The sequence below is a fragment of the Eleginops maclovinus genome, chromosome 2, assembly GCF_036324505.1.
Source record: "Eleginops maclovinus isolate JMC-PN-2008 ecotype Puerto Natales chromosome 2, JC_Emac_rtc_rv5, whole genome shotgun sequence".
In the NCBI taxonomy this organism is placed as follows: Eukaryota; Metazoa; Chordata; class Actinopteri; order Perciformes; family Eleginopidae; genus Eleginops; species Eleginops maclovinus.
The window spans coordinates 23,830,981-23,851,307 of record NC_086350.1 but is presented as its reverse complement, the minus strand read 5'-3'; the positions used below and the strand labels follow the sequence as shown (position 1 = coordinate 23,851,307).

The following is a 20,327-nucleotide window of genomic DNA, read 5'->3' as shown; positions in this document are numbered from 1 at the left end:
ATTAACTATTCAGCCTTTTCTGGTGAAGGTTCGCGGTACAAGTATTGTTTACCCTGCTTCTACTTATAACAAAAAAACTACAATCTATAATAATAATAATAATAATCAAAGAATGTAATATTAGCTTAATTTCGATTTCTGGCTCCGCCTAGTGTCTTATATGTATACAACATGAAAAATTAAATAAAAATATGTTTTTTTGTTGTTTTCACATAATGTTGAAATGGTTTTCAGTCAATAAAGCTGGAGCACAATGTCAGACTGATTCATCACTAAATCACTGATCAAAGGAGTGGTTTTACCATGTACATTTAGAAATGAATTACTGTGAAATGATCTATTCATTTATTTCAAAAAAAGGAGTGTTTCATGGTGCCATTCAGGCCATAAAGTGGTGAGATTATTCTCCAAAAATAACCCAGTAACAAATATAATCCAAAAACAAGCAGAAGGAGAAAAGCAATGACTCATCTTGTGTGGGACAAACAAAGCTTTATTTGCATGTGGGATGAACAGTGAGAGATAAAATATCAGTGTAATTGCTGTGAGCAGTAAATGCGGGAATTATTTGGGGAATAGGCAACGTCATTCTGCCTGGAGGAGGGAAGACAACATGTAAGTATTCTGTAAGGAGGTTAAGTGAGTAAATATGATGGAAAGCTAAGTGTTTTACAAAAGTAAAAACATCTCATAAACCATGATAAATAGTATAAATTAGTGAAAATAATTCAGAAACAATAAAGACACAGTTTAAGAGAGCAGTCCAGTGTCCATTAAGTCCTTATCAATGTATCCTCCTGTTGACAAAACCCCCAATATGACAGATTCATACTTAAAGAAGACCCCTATGTTGCCTGTTGATTTTTACAATGGATAGTGTTGTTTTGGTCATATTGTGATACTCTACGCTCCAATCCTGAGGCATTTTAGATTGAATTCCTTATGAGCAAGTAGGAGCATTCAGACCCGCAAGCAGGCTGCATTTTCAGACAATTTGATATGAATAAAGAGTTGATAAATGTCCTGTTCCAGTTTTAATTTAGGCTTGTAGAGACTCCAAACAGACTCTGAAAAGATGCTTACTCTGAGCATCTATTGACGCATCTGTACAACTACAAGCCCGATGTTTTCATTTTTATTATTACGCAAGAAATTATTAATGACAACTATTTTGTCATTTTCTCCGATTACGCAAAGTATCCACTCTATTTCCCTACAATTGCAGTGTTAAAGTATTAATGCAGTCTGTGTTTGGCCGATAAACTGTGTCAGAAGTTTGAAAACGGTCCACTGCTGAAAGCTGTGACTAGTTTGTACTTATGAATGTCTGAGTGTGTGGAACCACTCCCAGAGAAACACCTATAAGTGATGCATATTTGCTGCTACTGTCTTCGGAGTAGGAAGGTTTTATGCAGGAGAGCTCCAGAATAGTTGACCTGTTATGAGTGTTCAGGAGATATGCACATTAGTTCTGTTTTAAGTTAAATGCTATTCCCCTTACAAATGCATCCTTTTTAAACTTGTCCTTAAATACACGTGAACACTATTTAGAGAAGTAAAAAAAAATACTGTCAAATAAAAATGTCCCTCTCAAATCTCAATAAATCAATTTTAAAAAAGTCATATATAGAATTCAGTTCAGTCAAAACGGTATCTTATAAGGAATAGTTTAACATTTGTGTGTGGGAGAGAAACTCCATCTTTGCAACCATTTACATTCACAAAAAACCTATACAACAAACTAAAGGCACCAGGAAACCCCATAAAGCATAATAGGACCTCTTTAAAAATCATACTTTTTTCATCAGGGTTTCTTTCTTTTCATGCAATGTTCCAGCATGCCTCTGCTTGAACGCCTTTTCCTTGTAACTCCTGACTGGTTGAGACATCTTTAGAGCTCCAGTTCATTAATAAGAGCATGGGTATGTGCAAAGAATATTAATGGTATACTTTTAGGCCTTAACACAGGACTGTTCTCTCACAGAGGACTGTTGGTCGATAAGGATCCTGCTCTGAGACACCTTTGTCTTTAAGTGGACCTTTGAGAATTGAAATTGTATTTCTGTTCTGCTGCTTACACACTAAGTATTGTTTTTGTGTTCAATCTAAAAAACAGGTTTTGTACTGGCTTGGATAACATGGTATTTGATTTGTATCAAACCCTTTTAATAATACTGAACTGAGACTTTATCAAATAAGCAACACAGTGAGTTAATGCAGCAGGGATGGTAGTCAGCATTGTATACGTTGTTAAGGTGCACGCTGTGGGGGAGCTGGCTTTACCGGCTGAATGCAGATCAGCCTCCTCAGCTTGTTACTCTAAATATTTTACTAGGGAGGGGAAAGTGCAAAACTACACGGCGCTCTCCACTTCCAGCTTACGTCTCTGCGCCGGGACTCTCCTGTGATGTCAGTATTTTGTTAAAAATCTTTTGGTAGAACGGGGAGAAGACGAGCTTGTTGAAGTTGACGAGGCGACTGAAGCGCACAGCCAGCTCCTTCACCTCCTTGCTGACCGGAGCAAGGCCTCCTGGGAGAGGAGGAGGGGTGTTATGTTGATTGGAGTCCAGGGAAACCAGGAGATAGTTCTGAACACGAGACTCTGAGGAAAGGAACAGAGAGGAGAGGAGATCTGTCACCGACATGTATATTTTTGACCCCCGCACGGCACCTGTATTTTCTCTTGAAACTGTGATATGTGTGAAAAAATCCAATAAATTAAGTGGTCAAAAGAAAGTAAAATAACGTGTAACCCCCACAGTGTTTGGCATAAGGACGTGAGCCCTTGAAACAGAGACCCTATTGTTTTTGCTGGGCTTTGATTGTTCATATCAACAAATGTGAACAAAATGTATATTTACTAAATCATGTCAGAATCAAAATCACCTTTATTGCACAGTAAGTTTGTACATAAAAGGAACTTGCTTGTATATGCTGCATAGCTAAACACAATTAGAGGAATTAAGTATTGAACATGTTTAAAAATATATAGACAGCAGCGGAAGAAATTAAGAAACCACTCCGACAGCCATTCCAGTGTGTGTTGAATTCCAAAACAGACAAAAATTGCCAGTAGTTTATAGAATACAATAAAAAAAAACATTTAACTCAAAAGACATACCTATAAAAAAGCAAGAGAAACTGATAATGCTGAAGTGGTCTCTTAATTTTTTCCGGGGCTGTATATATAAATTAAAAAGCTTCAAAGATATTTGTAAAACTATTATTAAAAAAAGAAAAAGAAAAGAGAAGGTTAAGAAGAAATCTAAAAAATATATATTTACAATAAAAATGTGACAGTAATTCAGAATGTAAAGTGGCTCAGTTAATAATGAGGTAGCAATTTAAAAGTAAACATTGATGAACAATACATTGTTTACATATAATGGTCAATCCTCTTAATCTAGCCCCTTATTTTTATCAGTGTGGTTTGTTTTTATGTTGGAATACTCATTGCAGGAAAAGTGTCATTGCAATATCTTTTTCTTCTGATACCGTGCTTATTTGTGCATTAACAGCAGTGCTCTGTTTATTTAGAGGTGAATTAGTAAGACAAACATGTTGTCAATTCACAGCCTATTAGTTTCTTTTTCATAATTTTTAACAAGATTTTACTATGTTTTCCTTCCTTCAGTAACTTTGAACAATTGGACATATTGTACTCATGTTCACCTCATTGCATTTACATTTTTTAAAGCTGCAACTCCTTAGCACACTTTATAATGCATGTATCCTATATTTATAGTGTATTTAATAGTTGTGGTAGGTTAGTCTACTAGCGTTTGCTCCGTAAATGTGTAGTTTTTAATTTGAATTAAAACTAACAATTAGTTAGTCGATTTCTATTTTGTGTATTTATATTATATATATCTGTAGATGTATGTCTTCTATCTTTCGCTTGTTACTATATATATATATATATATATATATATATATATATATATATATAGTAACTGTTTGTTTATTTTTTTAAATCATTGATTGGTGATTAATAATTGGAGTCTCAATATTGACCATAATAATTGTGATTATTATTTTGGCCTAACCATGCAGAATAATGTGTATTCAGTGAAAATGGCACTTTGAAAAGTTAGGATAACATTGTAAGATGTACATTTACTCCACTTTAAAAAATGTAACATTTCATATTACTTTGCGTCATTGTCAAAAACAATTATGTTAATAATTATATTTGATACAAATAAACATAACAAATCCCCAATTCAACCCCTGCCTAGAGTCATTACACATGTTCTTACCCATCAGCTTGCGGATGGTGTTGTCTGGCTGGATGGCGGCAGAGATTTGTCCCCTCAGAATGCTCTTCCGGTCAGCAGAGAAGGGAGAGAAACCGTGCTGACTCAGACACTTACTCAGCTCCACGCACATTTTCTCCCCGATGGTTGCCAACGCCTCATCTGCATTAAAAGAACTTGGGAGGGGCAATAAACAGGATGTCTAGTAAGTATAGCAAAACCACTTATACTTATACTGGTGTTATTCTGTCTCTAGGTTTGTTGCTAAAATCGCCTATTATGTGGTCAAATACTGCCATCTAGTGGCCAAGTTAGGTATCGGTTTTAATTTAGTCAGAAAGTTACGTTCAGTGTGGTTAGTGTGCAAACGGTAAACGAGGGAGAAAGACGTGCTGTTTCTGTTGCTCGCAATGCACTCGATACAGGACAATCTGTAAGTAGTCATTTTGTAACTAGGTCAACTATATGTGCTTGGGTTAATTTTAGCATATATATTCATGTTTGTAATGTGTAAAGAGTAATTGTGCATTTATGAAACAACATGTTGTGCTAGCTAGCAATTCTGTGGAGCTTAGCATTGAACTGGTCCTTTGTTGTAGCATAAATTAGATAGCGTAATGCTAGAGTAGGTTAACAATGCAAGTAGATTGAAAACAGATCTTTATTTTGTATTTTTGTATTTTTTGCAGTTTCACAAGAATACTGTGTCAAGTAAACGCTCTGAAAGCCTCTTCAGACTCCTTGGATCAGTTTGTTTAACTCGCTGTCTAGGCTGTGTAGCACCACACATAGCTGAGGGCAGAAGAGTGAAAAGATTAGTCAACACATCAAGTTATTCACCAAGAGCTACATCTCTAACCAGTCAAGATGTCAGATGCACATAACACCCCTCCCGTCTCCCAAATGGAAGTTAGATCAAAGTGTGGATCAGCAAAAACGTCAGCTTCACACCGGTCAAGCAAGTCAAGTGCTAGCATGGCTGCAGTCCGAGCACGGGCTGTAGCTGAAGCTGCCCGCGCCAAAGCCGAGTTTGCCAAACGCCAAATCGATATGGAGGTCGAGAAGGCACGGATTGAAGCAAGGCTGAATGCTCTAAAGCAGGAGGGTGAGGCTGAAGCAGCCCTCGCTGCAGCAAGAGTCCTTGAGGCGGCAGCTGAAGGCCCAGATGACCGTGAGTTGACCACTCCAGCTATCCCAGTAACAACGCATGATCCAGTCAAACGCGTTGCAGATACATCAAAACTCACTTTAAAGATGAGCCTGAACCTGAGATGGAAGAAAGGCCTCAGCGAGAATCTCAGCCTAGGTACAGTGTGCCACCACCAGTCACTCAGTACACACCTGGGTGGGCTACAGGGACCCCAGCTGGATGGCATCCTCATCGAGCCCCACCTGTCTTTAACATAGGTACCAGAACAGACAACACACATTCACAAAGCAGATCAATGTCCAGAACAACAGAATTCTCAGATCTCGCCACTTACCTTGCACGCCGTGATCTTCTAACCACTGGGTTCAAGGTCTTTGACAACAAGCCAGAGACTTATTTGTCCTGGAAGTCTATGTTTTGCAATGGCATCGAAGGACTAAACCTCAAAGCCAGCGAGGAGCTCAATCTACTCACAAAATGGCTGGACGGGGAGTCGCTTCAACATGCCCTGAGGATTAGAGCAGTTCATGTGAACAATCCAGAGACAGGCCTCTGGCGTCTGTGGCAGCGGCTGGACAAGAATTACGGTTCATCAGAAGCCATTGAGGCGTCCCTGTTTAAGCGTCTGGAAAGTTTCCCCCGGATCTTCTACAAAGACAACCACCTGCTGCAAGAACTCGCTGACCTCCTTTTGAGCTACAAGCAGCGAAGAACGAAGGCTATCTACCAGGCCTCAGTTTTCTTGATACGTCGAGAGGAATAAACCCCATAGTTGAAAAGCTACCGAATAATCTCCAAGAGGCTTGGATCAAGCAAGGATCAAGATATAAGAAAGAACATAATGCTTTATATCCACCCTTTTCTTATTTTGTCGAGTTTCTGAACAGTCATGCTGAAATGAAAACAGACCCCAGCTTTATGCTTCAAGGCTACAACACGCCACATCCCAAAGCAGAAAAAGCACAAGAGAAGCAGACAAAGATTAGAACACCCATCACAGCAAACAAAACAGAAATCAACACGCCTGATGCAAATGCTTATACACCACCTCTTGATCCAGATAAACAATGTCCCATTCACAAGAAGCCACATTCTCTTGCTAAATGTCGGGGCTTTAGAATGAAGACATTGGACGAGAGAAAAGGTTTACTCAAAGAGCATTCCATCTGCTACAAATGTTGCATATCTACAAGGCACAGGGCAAAAGACTGCAAAGCAGTGATTCACTGTTCAGAGTGCAACAGCAACAGTCACGTGTCAGCACTGCATGCTGGCCCACTGCCCTGGTCAGTCAAAGATCCAAAGACACCTACAGAGGGTCAAGGCGGGGAGCCAGACAACCCACACTACATTGAAACCTCCTCCAGTTGCACAGAGGTATGTGGAAAGGGGCTACAGGGAAAGTCATGCTCGAAGATTTGCCTGGTCTATGTTTATCCAACCAAGTTCCCTGAAAAGAAGAAGAAAATGTATGCAATGTTAGATGACCAGAGCAATGTATCACTGGCAAGGTCTTCCTTTTTTGATATGTTTGACGTACAAAGTGAAGCTCTACCATATACAATGAAGACATGCTCTGGCATAACGAACACCAGCGGAAGAAGAGTCAACGGCTTCATCATTGAGGGGATGGATGGGAAAGCACCTATGCCATTACCGACACTCACTGAATGTAACCAGATTCCGGATAATAGGAGAGAAATACCTACGCCTGAGGCTGCAGCTCATCACCCTCATCTGAAGCCCATCGCGTCTCTGATACCTCCACTGGATCCCTCTGCAGAGATCCTTCTCCTCCTAGGCAGGGATATCATCAGGGCACACAAGGTACGCAGTCAGGTGAACGGCCCACATGATGCACCTTACGCTCAATGTCTTGATCTAGGGTGGGTGATCATAGGGGACGTTTGCCTCAGAGGAGCTCACAAACCCACTGTGAGTTCTTTCAAGACCAGCATACTTGAAAATGGGCGACCCAGTTTCCTCACCCCCTGTGAGAGCAGAATTCACGTCAGGGAGAGGTACACAGACACCTGCCCCCTAGGTGAAAAGACGCAGACTAAGGAGGATGTAGGCAAACTCATATTCAAGCAAACAGCCGATGATGACAAGCTGGCACTTTCTGTAGAAGACCAGACATTTCTGGATATCATGAACAGAGAATTCCACAAAGACAAGGCCAATAGCTGGATGGCTCCACTCCCCTTTCGTTCCACTCGACAGCGCCTGCCCAACAACAGAGGTCAAGCCGTCCATCGTCTAATGTCCCTCCGTCGGACGCTGAAAAAGAACACAGAGATGAAAGATCATTATGTGGAGTTTATCGAGAAGATGTTTAAGAAGAACCATGCAGAACGCGCTCCTCCCATTAGTGCTGATCAAGAATGCTGGTATCTCCCGAGCTTTGGCATTTACCATCCACAAAAGCCTGGAAAAATCAGGATAGTCTTCGACTCCAGCGCTCAATGCAATAACGTATCCCTTAATGATGTGCTGCTCAAGGGCCCAGATCTCAACAACACCTTGGTCGGTGTGCTCATCCGATTCAGACGCGAACCTTATGCAGTGATGGCAGATGTTGAGCAAATGTTCCACAATTTCATTGTCAACGAGGAACACCGGGATTACCTTCGGTTCTTGTGGTTTCAGAACCACGACCTGGATGGAGACATTGCAGAGTTTCGAATGAGGGTCCATGTATTTGGAAATTGTCCATCACCATCAGTCGCCATCTATGGGCTAAAAAGGGCTGCCATCGAAGGCGAGGAAGACTATGGGAGTGATGCAAGGATGTTCATCGAACGCCATTTTTATGTGGATGATGGATTGAAATCCTTCTCTTCAGAGACTGAGGCTATTGATGTGCTGCGCAGAACCCAGAAAATGCTGGCACAATCAAATATACGCCTGCACAAGATCTCATCCAACAGTTCGACTATCACAAGCGCCTTTCCAGATGAAGATCTGGCCACCGGACTACAGGGCCTGGGTCTTGGACAAAGCACACCATCTATGCAGCGTACCCTAGGATTAGGATGGGACTTGTCCACAGACCTGTTCATGTTTCAGGTGACCACCAATGAGAAGCCATTTACAAAGCGTGGAGTGCTATCAGTCATCAACAGCCTGTTCGACCCCCTCGGCTTTGCGGTGCCTGTCAGCATTGAAGGTCGTGTCATTCTGAGAGACATCTCTTCTGATGTCTGTGACTGGGACGAACAGCTGCCAGAAGAGAAGCAAGGTATGTGGGAAAGATGGAAAGATTCTTTAAAGCACTTACAGCAGCTTAGCATCCCAAGGATGTACACCTCAATCCCTTCGTCCGCAGCACAGAGGAAAGAGGTAATCATTTTCTGTGATGCATCCATAAAAGCAGTGGGTGCTGTTGCTTATTTGAAGCTTACCAACGCTGATGGTGACAGTGAAGCGGGCTTCCTCTTCGGTAGAGCGAAACTCGCTCCAAAACCAGACATCACCATCCCGAGACTGGAGCTCTGCGCTGCAGTGCTGGCTGTGGAAGTAGCAGAATTAGTTCAAGAAGAGCTAGACATTGATTTGGATGAAGTGAACTTCTTTACAGACTCAAAAGTGGTGCTGGGCTACATCTCTAATGAGAAGAGACGGTTTTATGTCTATGTCCATAACCGAGTAGAACGTATCAGGCGATCCACACAGGTGCATCAGTGGCATTTTGTGCCAACTCATCTGAATCCAGCTGATCATGCCACGAGAGCACTACCTGCTGAACAGCTCTCACTCTCTACATGGCTGAGTGGACCTGCTTTCCTCACAAGCCCGAGGCAAAGTCAAAGACAGGGGGAGCCCTTCAGCCTTGTCGAACCCGACGTGGATCCAGAACTGCGGCCAGAGGTCGTGACCTGTACTACCACTCTGTCAGAAGGTAAACTAGGAAGTGCTAGATTTGAAAGATTTTCTAGTTGGAACATTCTGCTAAAAGCCATTGCTAGACTGCAACACATTGCCAAGTGCTTCAAAGACAGGCAAGAGAATGTCTGTCACGGCTGGCATGAATGTAGCTTGAAGTTTGGTGAAGAACAGTTTCATCGGGCCAAAGTCACAGTCATTCGCGCCGTTCAGAGAGAGATATTCTCTGATGAGTTAAAATGTTTGGAGCGGCATGAGCCTGTGAAGAAAGCAAGCCCGCTTAGCAAACTCAGTCCATTTGTGGACACTAGTGGACTTCTTAGAGTGGGAGGTCGGCTAACAAGAGCACAGCTGACTTTGGATGAAACACATCCTCTTCTTATTCCAGGAAGACATCATGTGACGGAGCTAATAGTCAGGCACTTCCATGAAAAAGTGTGCCACCAGGGCAGACATTTCACTGAAGGGGCGGTTAGAGCCGCTGGATTTTGGATTGTGGGAGGAAAGAGAGCGGTGAGCAGCACAATCTTCAATTGCGTCACATGCCGCAGGCTAAGAGGCAAGCAAGAAGAGCAGCTCATGGCTGACCTGCCTAAGGACAGACTACGTTCAGACCCTCCATTCACATATGTGGGTCTGGATGTGTTCGGGCCATGGACTGTCACAGCAAGGAAGACAAGAGGAGGTTACGCAGAGGCCAAAAGATGGGCGGTCATCTTCGCATGTATGAGTATACGTGCCATACATATTGAAATCATAGAATCAATGGACACATCATCATTCATAAATGCTCTGCGCCGGTTCTTAGCAATCAGAGGTGCTGCGAAGCTGCTCAGATCTGATTGTGGGACCAACTTTGTGAGCGCCTGCAAAGAGCTGCAGATTGACAAGAACGGATGCCACAACAAAAACATCGAAACTTACCTTGAAGGCAACGGTTGCCAGTGGCTGTTTAATCCTCCTCATGCGTCACACATGGCCGGATCCTGGGAACGCATGATTGGAGTTGCTCGCCGAATCCTGGATGCGATGCTACTGCAACATGGGCATGCAAAGCTAACTCATGAGGTGTTAGTAACATTCATGGCTGAAGTAACAGCAATAGTGAACGCAAGGCCCCTTACAACAGTTTCCACAGATCCAGAGCACCCTGTGATTCTCACCCCTGCCATGCTGCTCACACAAAAGTATGGCACGTCACCAGCACCACCAGGCCAGTTTGAAAGCCGTGACCTCTTCAGAGGGCAGTGGCGGCGCGTGCAGTACATGGCTGAGGTCTTCTGGGCACGATGGCGAAAAGAATACATCAGCGGGCTCCAAGACCGACGGATATGGCGGACACCGAGACCGAACCTACAAGAAGGAGACGTGGTCCTGCTGAAGGATGGTCAGGAGAAGAGGAATGACTGGCCCATCGGACTCGTCAACAAAACCTTTTTCAGTGAGGATGGCAGAGTCAGGAAAATAGAGGTCAAAGTCATGCGGAAGGGCGAACAGAGACTCTTCCTACGGCCTATAAGTGAAGTCGTCCTTCTGGTTTCTAAGGACACTGCTTAAGAGACTTTGAACTACTTTTATATCCTTTTCAAATATTCTACATAAGTTTGTTTGGGTGACATCCTTAAGATGTCAAGCGGGGAGTATTCTGTCTCTAGGTTTGTTGCTAAAATCGCCTATTATGTGGTCAAATACTGCCATCTAGTGGCCAAGTTAGGTATCGGTTTTAATTTAGTCAGAAAGTTACGTTCAGTGTGGTTAGTGTGCAAACGGTAAACGAGGGAGAAAGACGTGCTGTTTCTGTTGCTCGCAATGCACTCGATACAGGACAATCTGTAAGTAGTCATTTTGTAACTAGGTCAACTATATGTGCTTGGGTTAATTTTAGCATATATATTCATGTTTGTAATGTGTAAAGAGTAATTGTGCATTTATGAAACAACATGTTGTGCTAGCTAGCAATTCTGTGGAGCTTAGCATTGAACTGGTCCTTTGTTGTAGCATAAATTAGATAGCGTAATGCTAGAGTAGGTTAACAATGCAAGTAGATTGAAAACAGATCTTTATTTTGTATTTTTGTATTTTTTGCAGTTTCACAAGAATACTGTGTCAAGTAAACGCTCTGAAAGCCTCTTCAGACTCCTTGGATCAGTTTGTTTAACTCGCTGTCTAGGCTGTGTAGCACCACACATAGCTGAGGGCAGAAGAGGTGTCAGCATTAAAAAGATCAACAGACATTAAAGCTTCAGTACGAGGACTTGTCTCCTCCTTCTGGCACTGAGAGGAATTACACCAACATCTTGCACACGATCGATGAGCAAGTAATGTTGATTTTCACCTGTCCCAATGTCCTCTTTTCCAGTGGCCAATAATATACAGGTAGGTGTTTACTTTTGACAACAACATATTATTTTGTTTAGCTATATCATGCAATATTATTTTGTACTGTTGGTGGGCCCCGTCATTAGTCGCACAGGGATAAACAAGTGTGGGCATAGCTGACAGGAGTGGAGCTCAGGTAGAGGGAGAGAACCCAGTTCTTACGTAATGTAATTGCAATTTTTAAGCATCTTCTCTTCGCTTTGCCATTAATTAAGAGGTATATGGTTGTAGTGATAGACGAAGGCACAATACAGAAGATTTGAGTCGTTAAATTCAGTTTAGGTTTCGGTTTAATTTGACTATTTTGGGCATTAACTCTAGAAACTACTACTTCTTCTTAGAATGTAGCATCATAGCTTGAGCTATATCCCTAGCTGTTGCCCTTCCTGGCCCTTTTTAGCTTTTGCTGGTTGAAGTTGAATTCATCAAGTGGCAAGTCACCCCAGACACCAGCATTCGAGTTCACTGCAAAATACACAGAGTTTGCCCAGCTGGAAATAAGATTACTGAGTATTGTGCAGAAATGTTGGGCTTGAATGTCACAGATACAGTATTTATTCAGAGCTGCATTTACGGTGCAACAGGTCAGAACAACACCTCGGCTGCTGTAACTTTGAAACAGTTTCATTTATTCGCTGGGACGGCTTTTTTTGGTCAATTTTGAAAGCAACATCAGTTAAAATATTAGCAATTTTAACAGTATCAGTATTTTAATGGGCTGTAATACCATGTTTACATTTAGGAAAATGTATAAAGAAAAAGTAATCAGACAATATGAAGTAGAGTTTTGATTGTGTTCTGGTTTTGTGTGTGTGTAGGTATTTGTAAGAAACTGTGACTGACAGAATATTGCTTTTTTATTTTACTTTTTATTGTTATTTACTTTTTTTGTTATTTTTTTTAAGAAGGGGCAGATAAAATAAGATGTTCTTCTCCCTGCTCGTTTCCACCATGTGTTATAAATTGTACATGTTTTGTTTTAAAATAACTGCCATGTGTGGAACAAACAAATACATAAATGTTAGAAGTATACTTGCTTTTAGCACTATGCCAACTGCTTTTGGTTTGATTTTAACACACGCAGCAGAAACAGATTAACAAGAACCTCCGTTTGGAACCCTGTGTCTACCTGTCAAATGTAACATTGACTCATACTAGTTGCTAGTGCGGTTTGGGCTTTAGCTCTAGCTAAATTCTCATTAGTATCAAAGTATTTTCAACAGCTTGTTGCCAACTTTGTTTATCATTGAGTAAAAGAAAGTTTGATAAAGCCGATTCTATATGTGAAAAACATTGGTAGGGTAGAGGGGAAATGATAATCCAATGTGAATATGTTATTTCAGGCAACCCAATTTGCAATACAAGTATACATTTGATCCACCGTTAATATAAAAATACTGATTAGCAAATGGGATTAGTTTAAAACCTCTACTTTATTTAAATAATCTAATTATTGACTTAACATAAGATGGTTTTTCCTCATACTCACCAGCAAAGTTGTGCAAAGTAACTTTTTGAAACGGGTGTGTGACATTTAAAGCACTGGTACTCACGGTGTGTTCATGTCGGCCAGCAGGGCATTGACAGTGTTTTTGAGAGTGTCCATCAGCCCCGGCAGGCCGGAGATAGCCTCCCCGGTGGTGGTGTAGATGATGAGCAGCACGGAGGAGAGCAGGACCAACCGCTCTGCCTCCTGATGCATCTCCTGGAACCGGACCTGGTCCATCAAAACGGTCTGTGGTTAGGGGAACAACAAGAATACAGTTCATGCTGGCAGAAAAACACAAGATATGAAACATAAAAGGGGCAGAGTGAGTAAAAAAAGATCTAAAATTAAGAGGCTGGCTTCATGCGTACCTCTGGGAAGGGGTCGGAGGCGTGGTCCCACTTCAGCAGTCGTAGATAGGCTTGATTATGAACATTAACAGCAGTGAGGGAGGCGGGGGGGTCAGATGAAGCAGCAGTAGAACCATCCGTCTCTCTCAGGCATCTCACTGTGTCCTCAAGCCACTTCTCAGTGAAGTCTAAGGCATCTAGAGAACAGAGCATTTCATTTTTTTAGCTTTACTAGAGCTGATCCCTGGTTTCCCACTAATATATGCAAATCCATCCATTGCCTGCTTTTCAAAAGAGAAATCAAAACACCAATAGGACCTTCTTCTATTACGACAGTTCATCATATATGCACAGCAGTAGAAGTATAGTTGATACAGTCATTTATGTATAATTTACAGTCGGTATCACAATTTTCTCAGCCTGCGGGCTATCACAGGATTTGGTAGAAAAAACATCATGCAAATATTGTATGACCTATGTCAAAGCAGGCGATGTCAACAAGACAATAAAAGCATAAAAGGAGATATTATTTCATATTTTGTAATGCTCTTTGAGTAAAAAATATGTTGTGAAAATTGAGGACTTTGGGTTTTTTTTTGCATTAAACTTCATTGAACCTACTTCCAGTTTATTTTGTAAGTCTGTTGTGCCCATCTTTATGTTTTGGTGTTGTTTGTGAGCACTGGATGGTGCAATGGGGCACAGGGCATTTAGGTGACCTCTCCGGCAACGGTGCGGAAATTGACACAGTGATTTTTTGTAAGACGCATGCACTCTACAATTACGACGACGACATTCTTGCTAACTGGCAAAGGTGCTCAATTTCCCGCACCTTTGCCAGTTAGCAAGAATGTCATAATTGTAGAGTCTAAGTAAAAATCACTGTGTCAATCCATAGTGGTATTGAGTGATAATAGTCACAACAAAGTAATTAGGGGACACCACATGAACTGAAGATATTCCACCTGTTGTGTGTCTTGCCTTAGGTTCAAATATAAATAAATACGTTTATACTGTACTGCGTCGCGCTACACAAGCATCTCAACACAAAATGTGTAGGGTTGTTCTGAATATCTATTATTTATTTATTTTTCAAATGAGGTTGGGTGTCTTATGTCATGTTATGTCTCCATCACTACAGCCGCACAATAGATCTTTTGTAATTGTGGTTATTTAAATGTAAGTTATGGTGCTGTAAGATTGTTGCTACTTCCATTTGAGAGCAGAATAAAATGACTAGAGAAAATGCTGTTCTTAAAAGGCCAAACAACACCAAACATGGACTGAGGAAGACCATTTTGTTAGGTCACAATATGATGTGTGTTTTTTTAAATGGTAAAACATATCCTTCAGCAAAATATTTTCAATATAATGACTAATCTGATAGAAGAGAGATTCCTTACTGGGGTGTTTCTCTACAAACTCCTGGAACTTGCTCCTCTCATACTCAACAGATTGCTGCATCAGATGAGGCCGGAAGCTGGTCAGCGCAAAGTTGGCCATGTCTACCTTCATCAGGTCCAGCACAGAGAATATTGCCCTGGGGGGGGGGGGGGCAGTGGAAGACAGAGACAGAAAACAGATAACTATATGTTATGAAATTCTATCCTTTCAAAATATACACAAGTGGTTTAAAATTCTATGTCCACTTGGCTGAGGTTCATGCGGTTATTCCTATTCAATAAAGTGTGCATCGACAGGTTCAGGAATGACACTTAAATCCCAAAATGAGTTGGCATTCTAGCACATCCAGTTCCCTTGTATCAAATTCAATGTTTTTTGAAAATGTTCTTTTGGTTAGATGACTTAAATAAAGTCTGTGGTTACCGCTAGCTTAAGCAAGGCAAGGCAAGTTTATTTATAAAGGCACCTTTCAGCACGAGGCAATTTAAAGTGCTTTACAAAAAAGAAATAGTGCAGCAACACATTATAAAATGGCATTTAAAACCAGTCATTTAAAGATAATAAAATAAACATGAATAACAGAGGTTTAAAATACATGAATAAAAGTTACAGTGCAGTGTGAGAAATTAAAAGTTAAATTAAAAGCAGTGGCAAAAAGAAAAGTATTCAGCCTGGTTTTAAAAGTGGTTAGAGTTTCAGCGTACTCGCAGGTTTCTGGTAGTTTGTTCCAGATATTTGGATCAAATAACTGCTTAATAAGCTTAAGAGAGATTTTGACTTTTTGAAAGTCATAAAATACATTAGTTAATACCCCACAGGTGAATTTAAAAACCTTTACGTGTCAAAAAAGGCTGTTGCTAACAAGTAACTAAATGAGATGATTAAACGTCAAGCCAAACATTAGCCGCTATTAGCTTAGCGGTGTTGTCATGAAGTCAGGCAACCGCAATGTAGCTAGTTTATAGTCTAATGTTAGCTTTTTTAGTCTGGCAACTGCATTTAGTCTTCAACTTCTATTAAAGGTGTTGTTAATACGTGGGATCTATGTTTGCCACAGATCTTATTTTCTGAACTATTCAAAATCCAGTGGAAAAATCCTATTGTTTTTTGTCGTAGGAGCTCTTCGGATGCTAACTTACTCTCAAAAAGACATCATCACTGCACCACTCTATTACATTTGGGAGCCTGCTAGCTCATCTCTTATCATCCTCTATGATAAGGTTGCCCCAGCACAAGCCAACCTCTGGACTGTAATGGACTGGAATTAAATTTCACCCAATCTAAAAATAAACCGTTCCCTGGAACAAGCAGAACTAATAATACTCCCTCTCTTGGCTTACTTGAGCAGAGGCACAATTTCTGTGATCTCCTTTAGCTTTCTGATGTCCTCGTCTCTGCAGGGGGCACACTGCGAGCCCATGATCCTGACGATGAACTGGGAGAGTTGACCGATGTCCAGCGCTCCTTTCTCAGCCTGCTGCTGGATGAGAGGCAGATCCAGAACCTCCTCAATCTGGGTGCGCAGACGGCCGTGCCCCGGCATCAAGAAAGACAGCAAAGTCTATATGAGGAGGGAAATAGATGATGATTGTTGTCAGCAGAAAGGAAAGACAGAGTAATTGGTATTAGGGACAGATATTGCAGATTGGTATGGCATGTTGGGCTGCAAAAACTGTATTGAATCACAATATATAGACTAGTACAATATCTAAATTGCGGGAAATCAAATAATTGTTAAAGGGGCCATATAATGCTTATGGGAATTTTCCCTTAGTGTGTTATATAGGTTTGTGTTCACGTAAATGGTCTACAAAGGCTAAAAAGTCCCAAAGTTACCTACAGAGGGAGTTTCTTTTTCCATTCGTGTAGCCCTAATGGCATGTCCACTTATAGTAAAGCCACGTACCCATGACCTTCTCAAAAAACAAACAGCTGCAGGATCATAACTGAAGAGTTAAAATAGGAACACATATTTGCAGAGCTTAGGGGTCATCAGAGCCGTTTTTATTTCCAGGAATAAAACCCAAACATCAGCCTCACCTCTTTGATCTCCGCCAGCAGTTTGATGGAATGTCCGTACGTCTGCGGCTCGTCCGTCAACTGAGCCTCCAAACAATCCCAGAATGCTTTGTGCACAATCTCTTTCACTTTGTGCTCCAAACTGTACAGGGGCACAGGAGAGGCTCTTACTACTTAACAGTGGTGGAAGAAGTACTAAGAGAGTAATACGTCCTGCATATAGACGTATACTTAAACGCATTACATTTAAATATACTTTAGATTATCTCAACTAATCCAATTGTTTATTAATTAATGTTCTCACATTAGATCTCACTGATCTCTAGTACAGTATATCTATTATTTTATTAAAAATATTCTAATGTGAATGTACACAAATTAAAGAATGCTTTTTTTATGCAGAATGGCTGATTTCAGACAAATATATATTATTTATATATAGTTAGTGATACAATAATGGGAATATCATTTAAATCTGATGCTCATAAAGGTGGAGCTAACTTTAATGATGTTTTTATACTTAAACATATCTAAATCAATAATAGTCCATCATAATCCAATACTTGTTTATGTTGATAAAATGAACCTGTATATAACTTGTGACTGAGGGTGTCAAATAAAAGAAGAGGATTATTTAGTTAAATGTTTGCCTGCAAAATGTACTGGAAGGATTTGGTTGCATAAAATAAAATACTCAAGATAAGTCCCTTACCATTGTACTTAGGTAAAGTACATGAGTAAATATAATTTCCACCCCTGCTTCTAAAGCAAGAAAGGGGTACGACAATGACAGCAACTTTAAAACAGTGACTGTATTTGACCAAATCCTCACCTCCCCTCAGGAGGCGCTGCAGGTTTGACTTTGAAAGCGCTGTTGACCATTATTTCATGGGCCAGAGCCATGTTGGAGACTCCTTTAGCCGTCTGCATCAGCTCCTCCATAGACACAAACTTAGGGGGACTGGCTGTGAGGGAAATCCATCTTTTAATGATTTAACAACATAACACATCAGAGAGTAATTTCCAAAGAAAATCATACCGTCACAAAGCAAACAAACTGCAGCTGAACTAATTGCATCCCTTACTTTTAAGTGGATTAAGTGTAAAAGCAGACACACACCAGACACACTACCTCACAGGATATATATTACTCTGAATTTCAAGCTACTGTACACTTTTTTATGTATTTAATGCGTTTAATGTATATAATACAGTATGTTTAGTAGACTGGTATATTAGGGAGTTTTTTCATTTATTCTGTATATGTTATAGTGTTTAGCTTATCCTCTGAATAAATGTATCTTTTACTGAGAATATGTTGATATTGTTTTTACATTTGTAATGTTTATCTATATTTTTACTCTATTTTTAAGTCGAGAATAATTTCCCGACTTGGGATAAACAAAGTGTATACTGTATATATCTATCTATCTATAAAATGTGCTAATCCTTTCAGGCAAAGGTTTTATCTGTGGGTGTGAATGATAATCCAATTTATACAGAGAGAATGAAAAAAGTCCAAAATGCAAGATTTGTAAAACATAAAGAATACATTTAGCATTTGAAAGTGTCGCTTCTTTCTTTCTTTTTATTTGTTTGGTCATGGCTTTGTGGGAAAAGCTTTATATTGATAGCCCTCACTAAGGCTATACAGTTAATGTCTGAATAAATTAGTCCTAGTAGTCAGACATTTACTTTTTATAGGATCTGCTATGAACTGTATAATTTATCTGCTAAACATAAAACAAATATGATTGTATTGGTATACGTGATCATAGTTCTGCAAAAGTTCTGTAATATAGTATGCTTAAGATACAATTTTACAAGTATAATCACTTTATATTATAATTAGGTTCTTATTCCTTAAATAAAAATATAAACTATATCAGCCCGTCAAGTTCCAGATGATTGTGCTTATCAAGAACTGTGGTAAATAGGTAGCAGACTCAAGTCAATGGAGGTCACGAACTGGAAAGCGTTATCCTGAACATCAGGTCGAAATAAAAGACACCACTTGCAAAAGTAGCTTCCTGGACCACAGCTGTCAAACATAAATGATTTATCCAGGAAGTTAGTTGCCCTGATAATATATGTATGAGCATATATTCTCACATATGTACATTATTATTATTTTAAATATGACTTTAATTTCTCTGGGAATGTTTATATAAACCTGACGTTGGATTAGAAATACATGATCCATTTTGAATCATGGCTGTTTCTCTGTGTAGCTGCAGTAAATCATCCTGTTTCTCACCTTGGGGAGTGTTCCCTCTTTGTGGGCTCGGAGTATTTGTCCGGATCCTCTTGCTCACAGTCTCCTCAGTAGCATCCTGTGTCCTCTCCTCTTTTGACTCCTTGTCTCCTCCAACTTGGTCTTTCTCCTTTTGCATGCTCTGCAGTAAATCAGATGCAGTTCAAATTTCCAATCGGCAGTTATTTCAAATGATAAAAGACAATTAAATGATTGCAGCACACATACAGTAACTGTGATTTTTCTATGTACACATGCAGTATTGCTCCATCAGTGAACAGCATTTTGTAATATGATTGGATTTCATAATACGGTCCAAATAGGAAATCAAGAGATGCAATTTGTTTTTGTTGTCACCCAGGCATGATGACATCACCTATAAGGCAGGGGAGTCAGTGTGCCAATGCGACGCTAAGGTGGTGAATACGACAGAGGTAAACAGAATAAGACGTAACAGTGCTATGGCTTTCTGTAGAAACGTTACTAACCTTGTAGTCAGCAGGAAAAAGGAAAGAGAAAAAGATGTGTTAGCTCAACTTCTCTACCGATAGCTTTGGGGAACAACAACAAAGCCTCCTTATGACACAGTTCCTTTATAGCCCGGCCGGCAATAGGGAATGATCACTGACAAATGTATTCACAACTTCAGCACTGCCAGACACCGTCTCCAACAGAATGAAGGTTTTGTTTAACACAAAGAAACTCAAGCTTACAGATGTCGCACCCTGTTCTCTTTTAACATGCGTAGAGTCGCCGCTAAGCTAACCAACACTTCCTGTTCTGGGCGGGGCTACCTTGACGTAACAGGCGAGCCCACTCGCGCACCCAAATAAACGCGCACTGAGTTAACGTTTGATGAGCCAATAATAATATTAGACAATTTCAATGTTTTTAAACAATTTATTTCAAATTTAAAAAATCACAAGTTATTAACCCCCTAACAAAACACTCATTGTTTACCTTATTGCATTGCAGATTTTTATAAAATAGACAAAACTCGTCTATTAGACTACACAAAGTGTGTCATATATTTACCAGCTAAAAACACCAACAAAAAAAGTTGAAAAACATTTCTTTCAACACTATGTTTTCTCAGTAATATACTGACAACTGTTTTACTATGTCTGTATGAAGGTAGAACATC

The 20,327-nt window shown here is 40.3% G+C and overlaps 1 protein-coding gene across 2 annotated transcripts; it reads right to left on the bottom strand.

Moving 5' to 3' along the window:
* Positions 1 to 472: 472 nt before the first annotated feature.
* tcp11l1 (t-complex 11, testis-specific-like 1) lies at positions 473 to 19,955 on the bottom strand. 2 transcript variants are annotated; one of them, XM_063906273.1, is made up of 10 exons: positions 19,672 to 19,955; positions 19,187 to 19,325; positions 17,762 to 17,894; positions 16,951 to 17,071; positions 16,251 to 16,471; positions 14,910 to 15,046; positions 13,528 to 13,703; positions 13,224 to 13,405; positions 4,260 to 4,432; positions 473 to 2,602 (listed from the first exon to the last, which is right to left on the bottom strand). In XM_063906273.1, exons 2-10 carry the CDS (start codon positions 19,320 to 19,322, stop codon positions 2,379 to 2,381), a joined length of 1,503 nt encoding a protein of 500 aa, XP_063762343.1. In that variant the 5' UTR covers positions 19,323 to 19,325; positions 19,672 to 19,955; the 3' UTR covers positions 473 to 2,378. The 2 variants fall into 2 exon arrangements, with proteins under 2 accessions (XP_063762343.1, XP_063762351.1); XM_063906281.1 differs by lacking the exon at positions 19,672 to 19,955 and having other exon boundaries at positions 17,762 to 17,911; positions 19,187 to 19,327.
* Between the last annotated feature and the right edge of the window lie 372 nt (positions 19,956 to 20,327).